Genomic DNA, 15124 nt, shown 5'->3' on the forward strand with positions numbered 1-15124 from the left:
AAATATCAAAAACCACATACATTTTCTTACACAGTAATCCAATCCTTAGCAGAAAGGTCCCTTGGATCAAATAGGTCTCACACCCAGAAAGTCACATTGATATTTCTTAAAATATTGCCTTTTCCAATTACATAAATATCCTTGCCTGTAAATCTGGTCATACTAATTCTCCATTTAAAGCTTTTTAATAGTTTCCCATTCCATTAAGACAAAATCATTTTAGAGGCTTTCCTGACAAGCCAGACTATGACCTCCATGTGCTTTCACAATCTTCCATAATTCATCTTTCTTAACATCTGTCATGCTTAAATTTTATTTATTGTTTTTATGTCAAAGACAGAAAGAGGCTGACTGGTTATCCATTCATCAGCTCACTTCCCAAACACAAGAGTTGGGGCTTGAGTAGGCCAAGCCAAGAGTCTGAAATCTCCTATCCAAGTCTTCTGCATGGTTGGCCGGGACCCAAGTACCTGGGCGCCATCGCTTGCTGCTTCCCAGGCTGCATATGAGCAGGAAGCTGGACTGGAAGCAGAGCAGATACTCAAACCTAAGCACTCGTATGAGACATGAGAAAATCAGCTTCATGTTTTTAATTTTTCTGGTTCTAAATGGATTCAACAAATGTGTTGTCTTGGACATAGTAATTGCTTAACACATATTTGAGTCATATTTGAAGTTCATGCATGTTTTCCATTTGTAAAGCAATAAACTGTTGTTCTAGCTTACAGAGTTCTTCCAGAACTTTATAAATTTGAGCTTACTCTAAAAGATGAACCTACTATGGTTTACAATACCAATTTCTAGTGACACAAAGCTAGGCATTCAAACACAGGAAATTCACCAATAAGTACTCTTTTCCCATCTCTTGACAGGTAATAATTTACCTTCTCCTTGGGGACACCTCCATCTTAACACAAGAATTCTTTCAAACTTCATAAAAAGAAAATCCGTCTTCACTACTACCTACGTTCATTATGAGGTTTCACTTTAATTCACTCAATTATCTTTCACAGATTGTTATGAACTTGCAAGTAGTACTAAGTTTTTTACAAGCTTATTTTTACCTTAAGTTGACCTCCTCCATTTTACAAGGTTTCAATGAGCTAGATTTCATCATGTTACAGCTAAATGGCTGTGACTAGAAAGGGTAGCATATAGCAATCTATATGTAAATTGTTACTTTAATGGTGAACGTTCATTTTTGTTATTAGAAAATCAATAGGGAACAAATTAATTACCAACAAGCACATGCTACAAAAAGAGGGGCACCGCTTTTGATCCTGAGATAACAACAAAGCTAAAGACTATTTCAAAGCGAATGGCCATTCACGTCAATAGGTTGTTACGTGAATTTCATTTTTAAAACATTTGCACATGCACTAAATGCACTGCAGATTCTTCAGTGTGACTCAAAGCAACGCGTGACTTGAGAATGTCACAAGTCCATCTTCACTTTCTATCCCAGCAAAGGTCCCTGCTGTATCTACCAGAGCAAATGTTGTTTTTCCCCTCTATTAAAACCCGCACACAATCGTTGGCTACTCCTCTGCTGACTGACTGAATGAATAAAATGAATGAAGCTCAGCTGCGAAGGCACGTTGAGAACTGGTGTCATCCCCAAGCATGTCTGTGCTCTTTTCTGTGGGTTAGCTAGTTAGCGTCTTGCTACACCTCTCGGGTTTTCTGGCAGTAAGGCATCGCCATGTTTGGCCCGCTTTGGGGGTGGCCAAAATGCTGTCCCTGAATTCCTAGGCTCCTGAGGTCATGGACTCCTCCTTCACTCCCAGCCAGGTGTTTTTGCCTGCCAGGTGGGAGCCAGCAGGATGCGGGCAGCGAGTAGCCCAGTGCCCGCTGACTCCAAGCGCCCATTCCAAAGGGGGAGGGGCCCTTGTTTTTTCCAATCCTTCCTTCACCAGCAACCAACCTGCTCGCCCTCGCCTCCCCGGGCAGACTCCGTAGTGACAACTCGGGCTCGGCCTGAGGCCCTGAGGAGAGCGCCCGCCGTGTGCGGCGTCCCGTGTCCCTCACGCCTGCCTGGCCGTCCGACGCCTCACGGGTGAGGTGACGCGGCGCAAGGGCAGCGGGGGCGCGTGCGCGCGGCCGGGCGGGGAGGGTCGCGTCCCCCTCGTGCGTGCACGCGTCGCGCGGCCTCCCTCACGTCCCTCGCGCGCCCGCCGTGTCCCCTCCCCGCCGGGCGCGCGCGCCTCCCGCCCGCCCTCGCGCGCCGGGTCCCGCTCGCTGGGTCTCCGAGAACCTCACACTGCCCGGAGCTCCTGCCACGGCCGGCCGTCGCCTTGGCGGTGGCTCTCCAAGCCGGGCTGCCCGGCCTCGGCTCCTCGCCGCCGCCGCGTCCCAGGCCTTCTCCTTTCCTCTGCCACTCCCCCTTTCCTTTCCCGCCCTTCTCGCCCACCTGGCTCCCCGGCGAGAGAGCCTGGAATCCAAGCAGGCGGGCTTTTGAAGGGGGTTGGAAAAAATGGATGTACCACGCCTGGATCATGCCCTCAACAGCCCCACAAGTCCCTGTGAGGAGGTGATCAAAAACCTCAGCCTGGAGGCCATTCAGCTGTGCGACCGGGACGGTAAGCGCGGTCGGTCGGTCGGTCGGTCGGGCCGTGAGCAGAGGGGGCCGAGCCCTCGCAGGGGCTTCGCGGCCGCTTCGACGCCGCCGCCCGCTTGGCTGGCAGGGTCTTTTGTTGTGTCCCCCTCCTTTGAGAATCGGTGCAGGTGCTGGCTCCCCTCTGCCCTCCGCCCCTCACCCCAGAAACAAAAGGACCCACGTCTGGCTGGCGCCTTCTCCGTCCGCGGCCAGGCACCCCTCGCCGCCTGCCTTCACCCGTTTGGCCCCGGGAGCGCTGGTTCCTGGCTGCCTCGCCTGCCGGGTCCTGGTTATTTCCGATCTTTGCCGCAGTCCAGATTTCCTGGGTCCCCTGGCACCCACGGGGGAAGTGCTCTCTGGATGCTTCCAGCACCCACTGTGACCACACACACAAACTGCAGTGGTTCCCCCTTTTCTGCCTAGAAACTTAGCTCTCACTTCTTTAAAACCTCCATTCTCAAACTCCCCACGTTCAAAAGTCTCTTGATCCACTGGGACCAGGGTGACTTTTTTTTTTTCAGCCAATAGCCAGGAAAAAAAATGCGTTTCAGCACCAAGGACAGACACAGGCTTTGTGATTCCAGGCTGAGTCGGGAACTGTCAAAAATCTGCGAAGGAATCGGCCTAATAGGTCGACTGTGATTTAGAATATGTGGCGGGTCCGCACTATTGTGTGTTGACATTCTATCATTTATTGCACTAAGTGGGAGTGGATGGACCCGGGTTCGGAGCGCTGCACACAGAGCCCGGGCTCTGGGCAGTGTGGTGGGTCGGGCGCCTCTGTGCTCCTGGAGATTCGCAGGTATTTTATTAATGTGGAATAGGACTTCATTTGCGAAGAAATCATCCGATCATTCATTAATTAGCTGAACAATTGTAAAATTCTACAGCTGACAAGGGAAAAAACAACTTCTGTGTTCTGCAGAGGACCTTGAACGCTCTTGAGTGTCTAGAAAATTAATGTTTAACATATACCGTGGTAATGATTGTGAAATGTTTTAACTGAAGGTGTGTACACGTACTGAACGCTCACAGAAAGGTTGTAAAATACATCGGTGTGATCCAAACAGGGAGCAGAGGTCTTGTTTCCAGTCACTGCAATGGTGTGTAGTAAGTTGGGTAGGCTGTGCTCTTTGGTACAGTTAGGTCAGATAACAACCAATTGATCAATTTCCTGTTATTACAATTCTAGTTTGCTATTCAATGTATTATTAATATACATGTGAAAACTCTTACACAAAATTCAAGCATTCTGAAACTAAAGCCACTTTAAACAATCTCTTAAAGTCTACTTATGTTTTTACTCATAGTCCATTCTGGTCACCATAGTAGTAAATGCGTATATTTATGGCATCTAAAAAATTCATTTTGTTTACTCTGTGTAACAGCGTCAATGATCCGACTATAAAAATTAATTTTAGCATACCATACAGGGAGTAATTTTAATTATAGTTTATTATTTGATGAAATGGCTTTTAGACATGCTACCACTGAAAATTACAAATGTTTTTATTAGGCTCAATTCTCAATTAAAAAAAATTATGTCTCTAATGAAAGTGAATTTTATGTTTACTTCAAGGACTTATCAACTCTTTCTCCTATAGTAATTGAAAAAGGCAACTCATTGTTGATACTTATTTCAAAGATTCTAGAAGAAAGTGTTTCTTTTTAAGTTAGCAGTTAATACTATGAGTACAAAAATTAATGCTGTACTTATTGTGTTCTCCCAAAGTAGGTTTTGTTTTATTCTGATTTTTTTTTAGTTTTTTTCTGTTCACTTTTTGCTCATTTTATAAGATTCATATTGTATAATAGTTAACTTGGGGGAGTGCTGGCATTAAATAGTATATTTGAAAATTACTATTGCAATCTTCTAGATTGTTTAATTTACTCGAATTTCTTCTTGTAAAATCGCTTTTAGCAATGCATACAAAGACCTACTACTTCTTTCCCAGAAGATATGTAAAAAATTGGAAATAGTTCCCCTGTTAATGAAGTTGTTAAACACTTTACTTTTTGTGTTATCTTACATGTCAATTCCAAAAATGTTGTCTGTCTAGGAGCAATTTATTTAGGGATAGTATAGTTTTTTATATGTATATACATATAAACATGTATATGTATAAAATCACAGCTTATCAAGTGTTGCCTTAAGTTTGTAAACCACAGTTTTCTAGCGTCATTTCATATTGAGATTTTTCACTAGATATTATTTTCCCATTTCATTTTGTTTACTTTCCTTAAATCATTATTTTAGCAGTATACATATATATTATAGAATGACAGGTTGTGATAGAAGATCTATTGATAAACTCAAACACACAATAAGAACTTTATTTTCCAGATTTTGTTGTACAAATGTATTTTTTGAGTTTTCACTTTTCTTGTTTTATTCTATTCAGTAATGTAAAAACTCAGAAAAGCTAATTCCTTAAAGTGGAGTAAGTTATGGTAAAGTCTGAGTACCAATATGTATTTCCTTTTATGCTATTCACTTACAGATGTTTTTAAAATTATGATTTGCATATTATATCAACTAAGAGCTGTAGTTTGTGATCACAGATGTGTTTTCTTGGCTCTCCTCATTTATATCTTTTCTTGTTTGCTTTTATTTAAATGGATATTTGCTACATTAGCATCAATTTGCAATGTTTCTTTTTTATAGTTTCTCAAAATATTTAGTGGTCTCACATATGAGGTAGAGTTCAAGTGATCATATAACTGGAGTTTGAATTAGCAAGAGGCCTTTTAGATACATTATTAATGAATAACGTATTGCCGTTAGTTGCCAATATGTGGTCCCTGCCAAGATATTAGTTGTTTGCAGCTCAAAATGAGAATTCTGGATAGACTTCTTTCCAGAACTTCCTGAAGGTGTATGGTAGATCATAGTTGTTTCTGCTCATCACGATTGCAAACAGAAGAATATTTCTGTTCATTTCTGCTGAAGTTGAAAGTTCAATGTATTTACATTATGACTTTCACAAAAAAAAAAAACCTGAAGGAAACATGAATGGTTTTCACCTACAATTTTTACTATGTGATACCCCATTTCCAGTTGACTTCTTCAGGTAGATATTTTGGACCCTTACTGACCTGTGATACAACAAAATAGCTGCCTAACCCACCTAGAGCCCACATTACTTCCGCTTGTCTCTTTATTATGCACATGAGTGCCTATACATGCAGGATCATCAGAAAGTTTACAGAACATGTACACTAAGAAAAAAACCTTGCATGAATTTTAGTAATTTTATACCAAAGTAATATTTTTATTTCATTTTCTGTGAACTTCTTGAAGTATGTATGTATACTCACATACAGATAGATACAAATATATTCAAGTTTAGTTTGCCTATTGGAGATTTCTCTTCATATTATATTACATGTACCAAGTTCCCCGTATCCTTCTTATAAAAAGAAAGTGCAAAATTAATTTTATAACAGTTAAATCCTCCCTACCTTCCTGCTTCTAATAAGTATTTCTATGATTAGGGCATTTTATGACTGTCAGGGATATGTTTAATGGAGTTTATGGTGCTAGTCAACAAGGGAACACCTTTTAAAGGTAATTATCTGCTCAGAAATTAATGGGTTTCCTTGTCTTTTAACATATTTTAAAAGATATATTTCTGGGCCCAGTGTAGTAGCTTAGTGCCTAAAGTCCTCGCCTTGCATGTGCCAGGATACCATATAGGCACTGGTTCTAATCCCAGCAGCCCCACTTCCCACCCAGCTCCCTGCTTGTGGCCTGGGAAAGTCTTGGGACCCTGCACCTGCGTGGGACACTTGGAAGAGGCTCCATGCTTCTGGCTTTGGATCGGCTTAGCTCTGGCCATTGTGGCCACTTGGAGTGTGAATGATTGGACAGAAGATCTTCCTCTTTGTCTATCTTCTCTGTATATCTGACCTTCCAATAAAAATAAATCTTATATATTTTGCATTTGGATGTTGTTTTATCTACTTAAGTTATTTAAGTATTCATAAAGCAGTTTTGAGGGGGCTGGTGCAGTAGCCTAGCGGTTCAAGTCCTCGCCTTGTACAACTGGGATACCATATGAGCTCTGGTTCTAATCCAGACATCTGCGCTTCCCATCCAGCTCCCTACTTGTGGCCTGGGAAAGCAGTCAAGGATGGCCCAAGGCCTTGGGGCCCTGCACCCACATGGGAGACCTGGAAGAGGCTTCAGGCTCCTGACTTCTGATTGGCACAGCTCCAACCATTGTGGCCGCTTAGGGAGTGAGTCATCAGACGGAAGATTTTCCTCTATGTCTCTCCTCCTCTCTGTATGTCTGACTTCCCAATACAAATTTTAAAAATAAATCTTTAAAAAAAAAGTAGTTTTTAACTTTACAAGCATGAAGTAATGTCAGAACGCTTGGTAGCATAATGCTACATTAGGTAATCCTCAATAACGTTTTCGGAATTGAACAAGCATGTAGGAGGAATTCTCATAACTGTTACCTTTTTAATGTTTCAATTATAAAAAATGTAAGGTAGTCATTACTCAGCCTGCAACAGTGATAACACCATGTTAGATCTTAGTTGCTATGCTTTCTAATTTTCTTTTTTGTGAATATGGAAATTTTTTTGTTTTCGAATAATTCCAGTTGTTTTTTAGTTATGAAACCATTTCTTAATGATTGATTAGTGGGACTGAATTTGGATTTTAATAGAACAGTAAATTTTAAAATCACAGCATCACTTCTGTGTTACCATTCCTTTAGTGCTAACCTTGCCATAAAAACTGTCTTCAGCTTCTGGGTCAAATGTGTTGGTTGCTGCTGTTCATGGGAATTGTGTCCTTGATGCCTGCTTTGCATAGGTATTTGTATCAGAGTCCTGGTCTGTTCTTGCAAAGAAAAGTATCTTTTTTTTTCCCCTCAGGCTAGATCGGTACAGTGACCTTTGACCTCAGGATTTCTTTGACCCAGATGTAACTGTAGAGTTACTGTAAATTTTGATTAGTGAGAATGCAGCAAAAGTAAAATAAAAGCTAAACGAAACAGAGACCTTAAATATCATCAGATTATGTTGAACCAATTCATATTCTTGGTAGGGGTTTTCATTCATTTCCAGGGATGACCAGGATGCTGTGAGTAAAGATACCTCAAAGGATATGTGACCAGACTCCCTCCAGTGGTAGAATGACTGATGTGTCGTAAGTAGTAAGGCTGGCAACTTGCCTTGTTGCCTCTGTAGGCCAGTCAGAAATGTTTTCTCTACAGAACACTTAATTGTTAGCTTACTAATCACATGACTCTATCTTTTCTGATAGTTCTTCCTCATGTCATCCTAGTTTTCCTTTTCTACTTTAATTTTTTGATATTATTGTATTCTGAGCTTTTGTAATAAAAGGAACTGCATCACTTGTAACAAGCATAAGCCTCCTTGTTTTCTGGTCTCCTGTTAGTCGATGTGTAATTTAAGTTTCACCCTATGTAATGCTTTCCTTCCTTGGGCTCACTTCCCTTTTCTATTACATTCCTCTGTAAGAATATTTCCTCCTTTATCATCTAGTTCCATTTTGACTATAAATCATATTCCATGCTCTTTGGTTGTTTAAAATACTCTGTTACTAATGAGCACAAACTAGACCATTATAGAAGCAGGGTATTTGTATATACATAACATTTGAAACGTAAAATCCATGTTTGAGGAAAACTTCTGACAGAAATATGTGGAATAATAGGAAAATCTAGGTAGCATAAATAAGTAGAAAGTGTCAGCATATTCTCTATGTATAAGGTCGTATTGGTTGTATAAAAGAAATCCAGAAAAAAATTTACTAAGAATTAGTGATTAAATTTTCAAAACAAAGGAATAGGACTATGAGTAACTTTGGGATTTTGTCTGGAAAACAAACATGATTATTAGCAGGAAACAAAAAGAGAATGGAAATCATATATAGACATCATGACATCATTTTTAATATATCAGATTTTAAGTTTCAGAGAATAAGTATGCCCTAGCCCTCTTTAGCATCACTAACATCTCCCATAGAGATTTCCAGAACAAATAATACTATACACTGCTTTGTCATTGTTTCAGTGTGGCTACTCATAAGAAAAACAATTTATAGACTATTTCAGCTTCTCAAAAGCTACTTCTATTCTTGTGCTAATACTTTGAGAACTATAGAAAAATTACCATTTGATACTCTAATATTATGAAAAGTAGACTTTGAAAATAATTTTATAAAATTGTTTTGGAATCTTAAAAGATATTTTAGGAGGATTACTATAAGGTGAAAACATGAACTATGTTAAGACATTGAGAATCAAAGGAGGGATCCATTGGAAACGAAATAAACACTGAGCCTAGTATGCTCTGCAGAAAGAAATTCTAGAATGGGGAGAAGAGTTGCTTGTAGCTACTAATAGATAAATGTATTTCACTACACAGACTACAGCTGAAGTGACTACAAGAAGGTAAAAATTTGACTTTAGTTTTAGAGTGAACACTAGTGTATTTAGAGTGAACACTAGTGTACTATGTATCTCACTCCTTGAAGCAAAGTAGTCTTCTCATTCTGGAGAAGGCCAACTTTAAATCTTGTTTGTTAAAATGCACACAAGAACTCTGCAGGTTCAAGTCAGTCAGTGGGTGTGATTTGCTTAAGGATGTGATTTGACTAAAGAGTTTTGTACTTGGAATTTCAGCCAATTTTTTTTTATGCCTGAGGGGAGATTGAGTATATGCTATTTGATATGCTAGCATAAATAAATCTGTATGTTTTTAATTTCTTAAAAACTGTTTCACATCTTCAATGAACCTGTATGTTGGTAAATTTGTTAATCTTTAAAAGATTAAAAGTCATACCAGAGAAAACATATGATACTTATCCTTTTGAGACTTGCCTATTTCACAAAGCATGATTGTTTTCAGTGGAGATCATTTTGTTGCAAATGCTAGGATTTCATTATTTTTAATGGCAGAGTGATATTCCATGGAGTAGATATACCATGGTTTCTTTATCCATTCATCTGTTGATGAACATCTGGGTTGTTTCTCTCTGATAAGATAGCATTTAGACAAATGACAAATAAATAAAGGTAATTATATACTGTCACAAATGAATCATGTCATGGATTTGAGAATACTGGGAAGTAAAGTTAGGTTACATTTCATGTCTCCTGAATAAAAGCAGGACTCCCATTCTGAAACATGTACATATACCCATACAATATGACACTATGTTTTCTACTTCTACCTATACCTATACCTACTAGGACATGACACATTTAAATAGCAGAAAGTTAATCTTGTAACTGTTACTAAGGAGCTATACTACTGTGAATTTTGGGGAATAATAGTGGGATGGGGGAAGAAATTGGAGAGGGAAAGGAAAAATCCTTTATACTTACAAAACTATACTGTAGTAAATAATAAATAGATAAATACTAAAAGTTGGTAATGCCAACATGAATCAGTTTTTTTTTTAAGATTTATTTATTTTTATTACAAAGTCAGATATACAGAGAGGAGGAGAAAGAGAGAGGAAGATCTTCCGTCCGATGATTCACTCCCCAAGTGGCTGCAATGCCAGTGCTGTACTGATCCAGAGCCAGGAGCCAGAAACTTCCTCCAGGTCTCCCACGTGGGTGCAGGGTCCCAAAGCATTGGGCCATCTTTGGCTGCTTTCCCAGGCCACAAGTAGGGAGCTGGATGGGAAGCGCAGATGTCTGGATTAGAACCGGTGCCCATATGGAATCCTGGCGTGTTCAAGGCGAGGACTTTAGCCACTAGGCCACGCCACTGGGCCTATGAATCACAGTTTTTAAGTTTTTTTTAAGTTTTTTTTTAGGTTAATCTGTGATTTAGAAAAGAGATAAAAAATTACGGTAGTTGGGCCAAACTTAGACAAATATGCCTGATTTTGTAAGTAAAATTTTATTGAAACTCAGCCATACCTATGTTTGTTGTTATCTATGGCTTTTCTCTTGCAGCACAATTGAGTCGAGGTGACAGTGTGCATGATGCACAACTCACAGAATGCTTAACCTTATGGCCCTTTTATTAGATGTTAAATCCCAGTGCCGGAAACTAGAAACTTAATCCAGGTCTCCCATGTAGGTGACGGGAACCCACTGCCTCACAGGGTCTGAGGTAGCAAGGAACTTTGATCAGGTCCTGGTACTGGGTATTGAAAGCAGCTATTCTGATTTGGGATTCAAGCATTGAATCTGATGGCTTAACCACCAGCTAAACAGCTGCCCATGGATCGGAGTTTTAAGTAATGCTAGGCTTGAGGATACAGTGATTAATTGATATATGTTAATTAGTTAAGATTCACTTGGTTCCCTTTTATGCTTTTATTTACCTTTTATTTGTACTATTTTTAAAATTTGTACATATTTTTTATTGAAAAGAGAAAGAACAAATAGAAATAGAAATTGCATCTATTGGTTCATTCTCAAGGTTCTGCAATAGCCAGGGTTGGACCAGGTTAACAGCCTCCTAGAACTTAATTCAATTTTCTTCATGTCACAGGTAGGAACTCAGCTACTTGAACCACCAGTACTTCCTCCCATGGCATACCTTACTAGGAAGCTAAATTTGGATGTGCAGCTCCAATCTAAACACCAATATGGGGTACAGTTATCTTAAGCTGTTTATAAATGCTAATCCAGTTGCCTTTCCCTGAATTTGCCTGTACATTCATTCCAACTTTAGTACCTGTATTAAGAATAGAGTAGAAAGTGTGTAACAGCAAGGACTGAATGGTGGATTTGAAGTTGCTTCTGGCTTCGTGGGCTTTTCTCTTTGACCTAGGGTGATTTACAGTATTAAAAATAAAATAAAAATGTGAAAAATTAAAAAAATAGAGTAGAAAGGATCCAAGAATGAATATATCATTAATGACACATCCAAAGGGATTTAGAGAAAATGTATCTGACTGATAATGTGTAATAAGTACAGGAGGAAGTACAGAAGAGAAAGTAGTAAATTCTATTTTGAATCTAAGCAACAATATTTTTTCTGGATGTTGAAAGTGAAACTTGTGAAGTGGAAGAAGAGCGCTTCTGGCAGAGACAAGGGTGTATCCAAAGGCGTCCAGTGGCACATAACCTCTGGCACTGATGAAGTGAACAAGTATTTCTAGAAGAAAATTAAAATTAAAAAATAGAGCTGCCTAGGCTGTCTCCTGAGTGTGAGCAAAAGTAGTATGTTTTAGTGTACATTTATCCATAACTTCAAGCATACAGCATTTTCCAAACCTAAATCAATCAGGGTTCCAGTGGTGTAGTGGGAAATTTAAATTAGCACTTGTGTTTGAAAAATGCTATTTTATACCTGCCTCATCATCTGTTTTATTTATTTATTTATTTTGTATTCTGAGTAGAAAATTCTGATTGACACAGGTAAGCAGTGGCAAGCAAATGTTTTTAAATAATTTTGTTTTCTCACTATGTTCTTCAAATATGTTGAGCTAAGATTAATAAATTAATGAAGATTTTTGTCCTAGTTTTGAGTCATAAAGGAGTAAGTGTTTCATTTTGGTGAAGTGATAACATCATTTGGGCAGTTCACAGTTTTCATCATTTAATGATAAAATAGTTTAGGTGGAACCATTCTGATACATTTGCTAATGACACTTGAAAACACGTGTGAGTAGTCTCTTAAAATTTCAGAAAAAAATCAAATGCAAGTAAAATAAGATGAATAAGTTTAAAAATAACTGATGTATTTATCACTTGGGCTGAAGAAACTTTTATAATACAATATTATGTTTATAAATGCAGCTTATTTATCTTTGAAATATATCAGTTATTTTAAATAAAAGGCTTTTGTTTGAAATATTTATATGCTTGTGCATACTCAATTTTGTACAGAAAATTTTGAATATTCTGTTTATAACATTATATGTAATTGAGGGGAAAAATTTAGAGGACAGTCTGTAGAGGAAGGCTTCAGAAAGCTGTGGAAATGATATTGAAGCATAAGCTTTCCAGTGGTGCAAAAACCTTCTCAAGATCAGTGCAATTTTTTTCATAAAATAAATTTACTGTGAATTTTCTGAAGAATTTTGTATGCGATCATACAAAACTGTTTTGTAACTTTCTATTTTTCTCCCTGCTGTTGATTTTGAATGCACTGTTGGGCTCAGCAGCATGGCCTAGTGGCTAAGGTCCTCGCCTTGATCCCATATGGCTGCTTGTTCTAATCCCGGCAGCTCCACTTCCTCTCTCTCTCTCTCTTCCTCTCAGTATATGTGACTTTGTAATAAAAAGATAAAATAAATCTTTAAAAAAAAATACTAATGCACTGTTACTATGTTACTCAATCTGGCTTCAGCTTTTATAGAAGCTACCACTCCTGGGATTTTTTTTTTTTCTTTATCTAATTAATATAGTTGTCTCAGTGTTTCTGATAGTATGGTTGCGGTAGATTAAAGAATGGACATTAAAATTTTCTTCACTACCACATGCTGTTTCCCAGTTTTTAATTTACATATTTAAAACATTTTTATAAAAGCAAATGGAGAAATCTGCCACATAAGTTGGAAAGATTTCAGATAACATCAACATTTGAATTAATCAGGTGTATGTGGAAAGAGCTTTTCGTAATATTTAATGTCAGAATTAATCAGGTATATGTGATGAATAGCTTTGTATCCTGTATTGTCAGACATATAGCAATATTATATTTCGGTTTTTTGACAATATCTTAACATGCATTGTTGTGTAAATGTAGGATTTAATGAGCTTTCTTCCGGCTGTTATGCTTTTTAAATCATAGATAATATAACTTTCTCCTAAGCACAGTTTAACTGTCACATTTATAATAACTTTATCCACTCTTTTGTTGTGAAATTGGGAAATTTGTCAGAAGCTATATTACTATTTTGCCAAGTCTTGTCATATAATACCCAATCACTACAACATAAATTTTAATGATACAGGGTTATTATTGTATTATAGCAAACTATATCCAAGACTTGCAGCCTGTTCCATTTTGAATATTTCTGTCACTGTGCTCCATTTCAGCTGAAAAAAATAGCTAATTAATATTAAGACTTAAGACGTCATGAGCCAAATCAGTCTCAGTAATCTTTGCTCAGGTTAATATTTTATTAATGAGGGATCCATTTCTAGTTTCATTAGGTAATCATTTCATTACTTACATTTAAATGTGGAATTTTATCTCAAATTTAGCATAACTTCATCATTTAGTGCACTTAGAAAAGAAGGCATTAATGTGTCTGATTTGTTTGATGAGAGGAAGGGCTAAACAGACACCCATGAACCTTATCTGCAACTGAGTGCTGCGTGCAAGTCCAGAATATGTAAAATTTGCTTGAGCATATACTTGCTGACTTGAATATAACCAAATAAATAAAAAATAAACCCATGCCTTTTATACATAGCTGTTTTTGTACACTGCACTGAGTAGCAGGCAGTGTTTTATTTTGATACTTACCCTGCATTTCATAATACAGCACAAGTTGATGTACATTGTTTGTATTACAGTTTTTAACAGTTTAAAAACTACTAAAAGCAGTAAAATAATTAAAACTTACATTTGCTGAGTTCATAATCTCCTCTGTATTAATTTTTTTAATTTCTCAAAATTTATCAATTTTCTTTAAAATTTAATTTCTTAAAACTTACCACTTGAGTAACTTGTTAGATCACTGGACTCCCTTTCCTGACTTTCTGAATCAAATCTGGGATGAAATACAAGAATGCTGTTCTAATCCAGGACGTACACGTACAGAATCTGCTCTAGGAAGCAAAACCAAAGAAATTCTAGGTTAGGAAAGGAATATTAATAGACAGTTTTGAAAAAAATATATTCTGGCATTAATTTGATGAATTAACTGAGATACTGATCTTGGGGAGTTTAGCTACTTATGCAGCAATTATATAAAATTGGCAGGGTTGTTATTACAAGGTAAATAAACATTAGGGTTGAACAGAATAATGTTTCTGAGGTAAAAATCTGTTGACTCCATGATTAATCTACAAGTGTGAGATACCAAAAAAGGAGTGGACAAGGATAGCTAAATTAGCTAGTGTGTGAGACTGGCACCAGCAAATAAAATAAGGATTGTTGGTTGGAGTTAATATGAGGCAAGCTTGGCAAAAAAAAAAAAAAAAAACTGGTAAGGTAAGGTCATTTCTGATCAAATTAGATTTGAAATAATTGTGGAATATCGAGATGGGAAAGTCCAGAAGACTCAGATGTAACCATCTGGCTGATGAGAGAATTTGAAGATAAATTTTGGTAGTATTGTCCAAGCAGATTTTCAGTCTCCCTTATTTCTGCACACCAAGTATTCCTTTATCTTCCAGTCATTCTTTCAGGCACATGGCAGGTTTTCGAACTGTTCATTTGTGTGAACAAATTACAGTGTTTGTGTCAGTTAGGTTTTTTTGTGTAGTGTGTTTTGTACTCTCTGGAAGGACCATTTGAAAATTATTTTTGAGCTTTTCCGGTTTGGGCCCTACAAGATGGCTCCCACAAAAAGGGCTACCAGAAGGGCCATTCTGTGATCAACGAGGTGGTGACGCCACAGTACAC

At 37.9% G+C, this 15124-nt stretch overlaps 1 protein-coding gene and 1 long non-coding RNA gene across 4 annotated transcripts in view; one reads left to right on the forward strand and one right to left on the reverse strand.

Moving 5' to 3' along the window:
• The window catches only part of LOC131481670 (uncharacterized), a 114622-nt gene extending 112509 nt beyond the window's left edge, over window positions 1-2113 (reverse strand). Inside the window, exon 1 of the long non-coding RNA XR_009246495.1 lies at window positions 1925-2113. This is a non-coding gene — a long non-coding RNA (uncharacterized LOC131481670). The remainder of the gene's footprint in view (window positions 1-1924) is intronic.
• A 108-nt stretch (window positions 2114-2221) lies between these two features.
• PHYHIPL (phytanoyl-CoA 2-hydroxylase interacting protein like) overlaps window positions 2222-15124 on the forward strand; it is a 34055-nt gene continuing 21152 nt past the window's right edge. The window contains exon 1 of one of the 3 annotated variants that reach the window (XM_004583394.4): window positions 2222-2579. In XM_004583394.4, the coding sequence (XP_004583451.1) occupies window positions 2474-2579 (106 nt within the window). In that variant the 5' untranslated portion in view covers window positions 2222-2473. Of the gene's footprint in view, window positions 2580-3270; window positions 3399-3494; window positions 3605-15124 lie in introns of those variants that run through there. The other 2 variants (XM_058671480.1, XM_058671481.1) reach the window with 2 other exon arrangements.

Source organism: Ochotona princeps, chromosome 13, assembly GCF_030435755.1.
Source record: "Ochotona princeps isolate mOchPri1 chromosome 13, mOchPri1.hap1, whole genome shotgun sequence".
NCBI lineage: Eukaryota > Metazoa > Chordata > Mammalia > Lagomorpha > Ochotonidae > Ochotona > Ochotona princeps.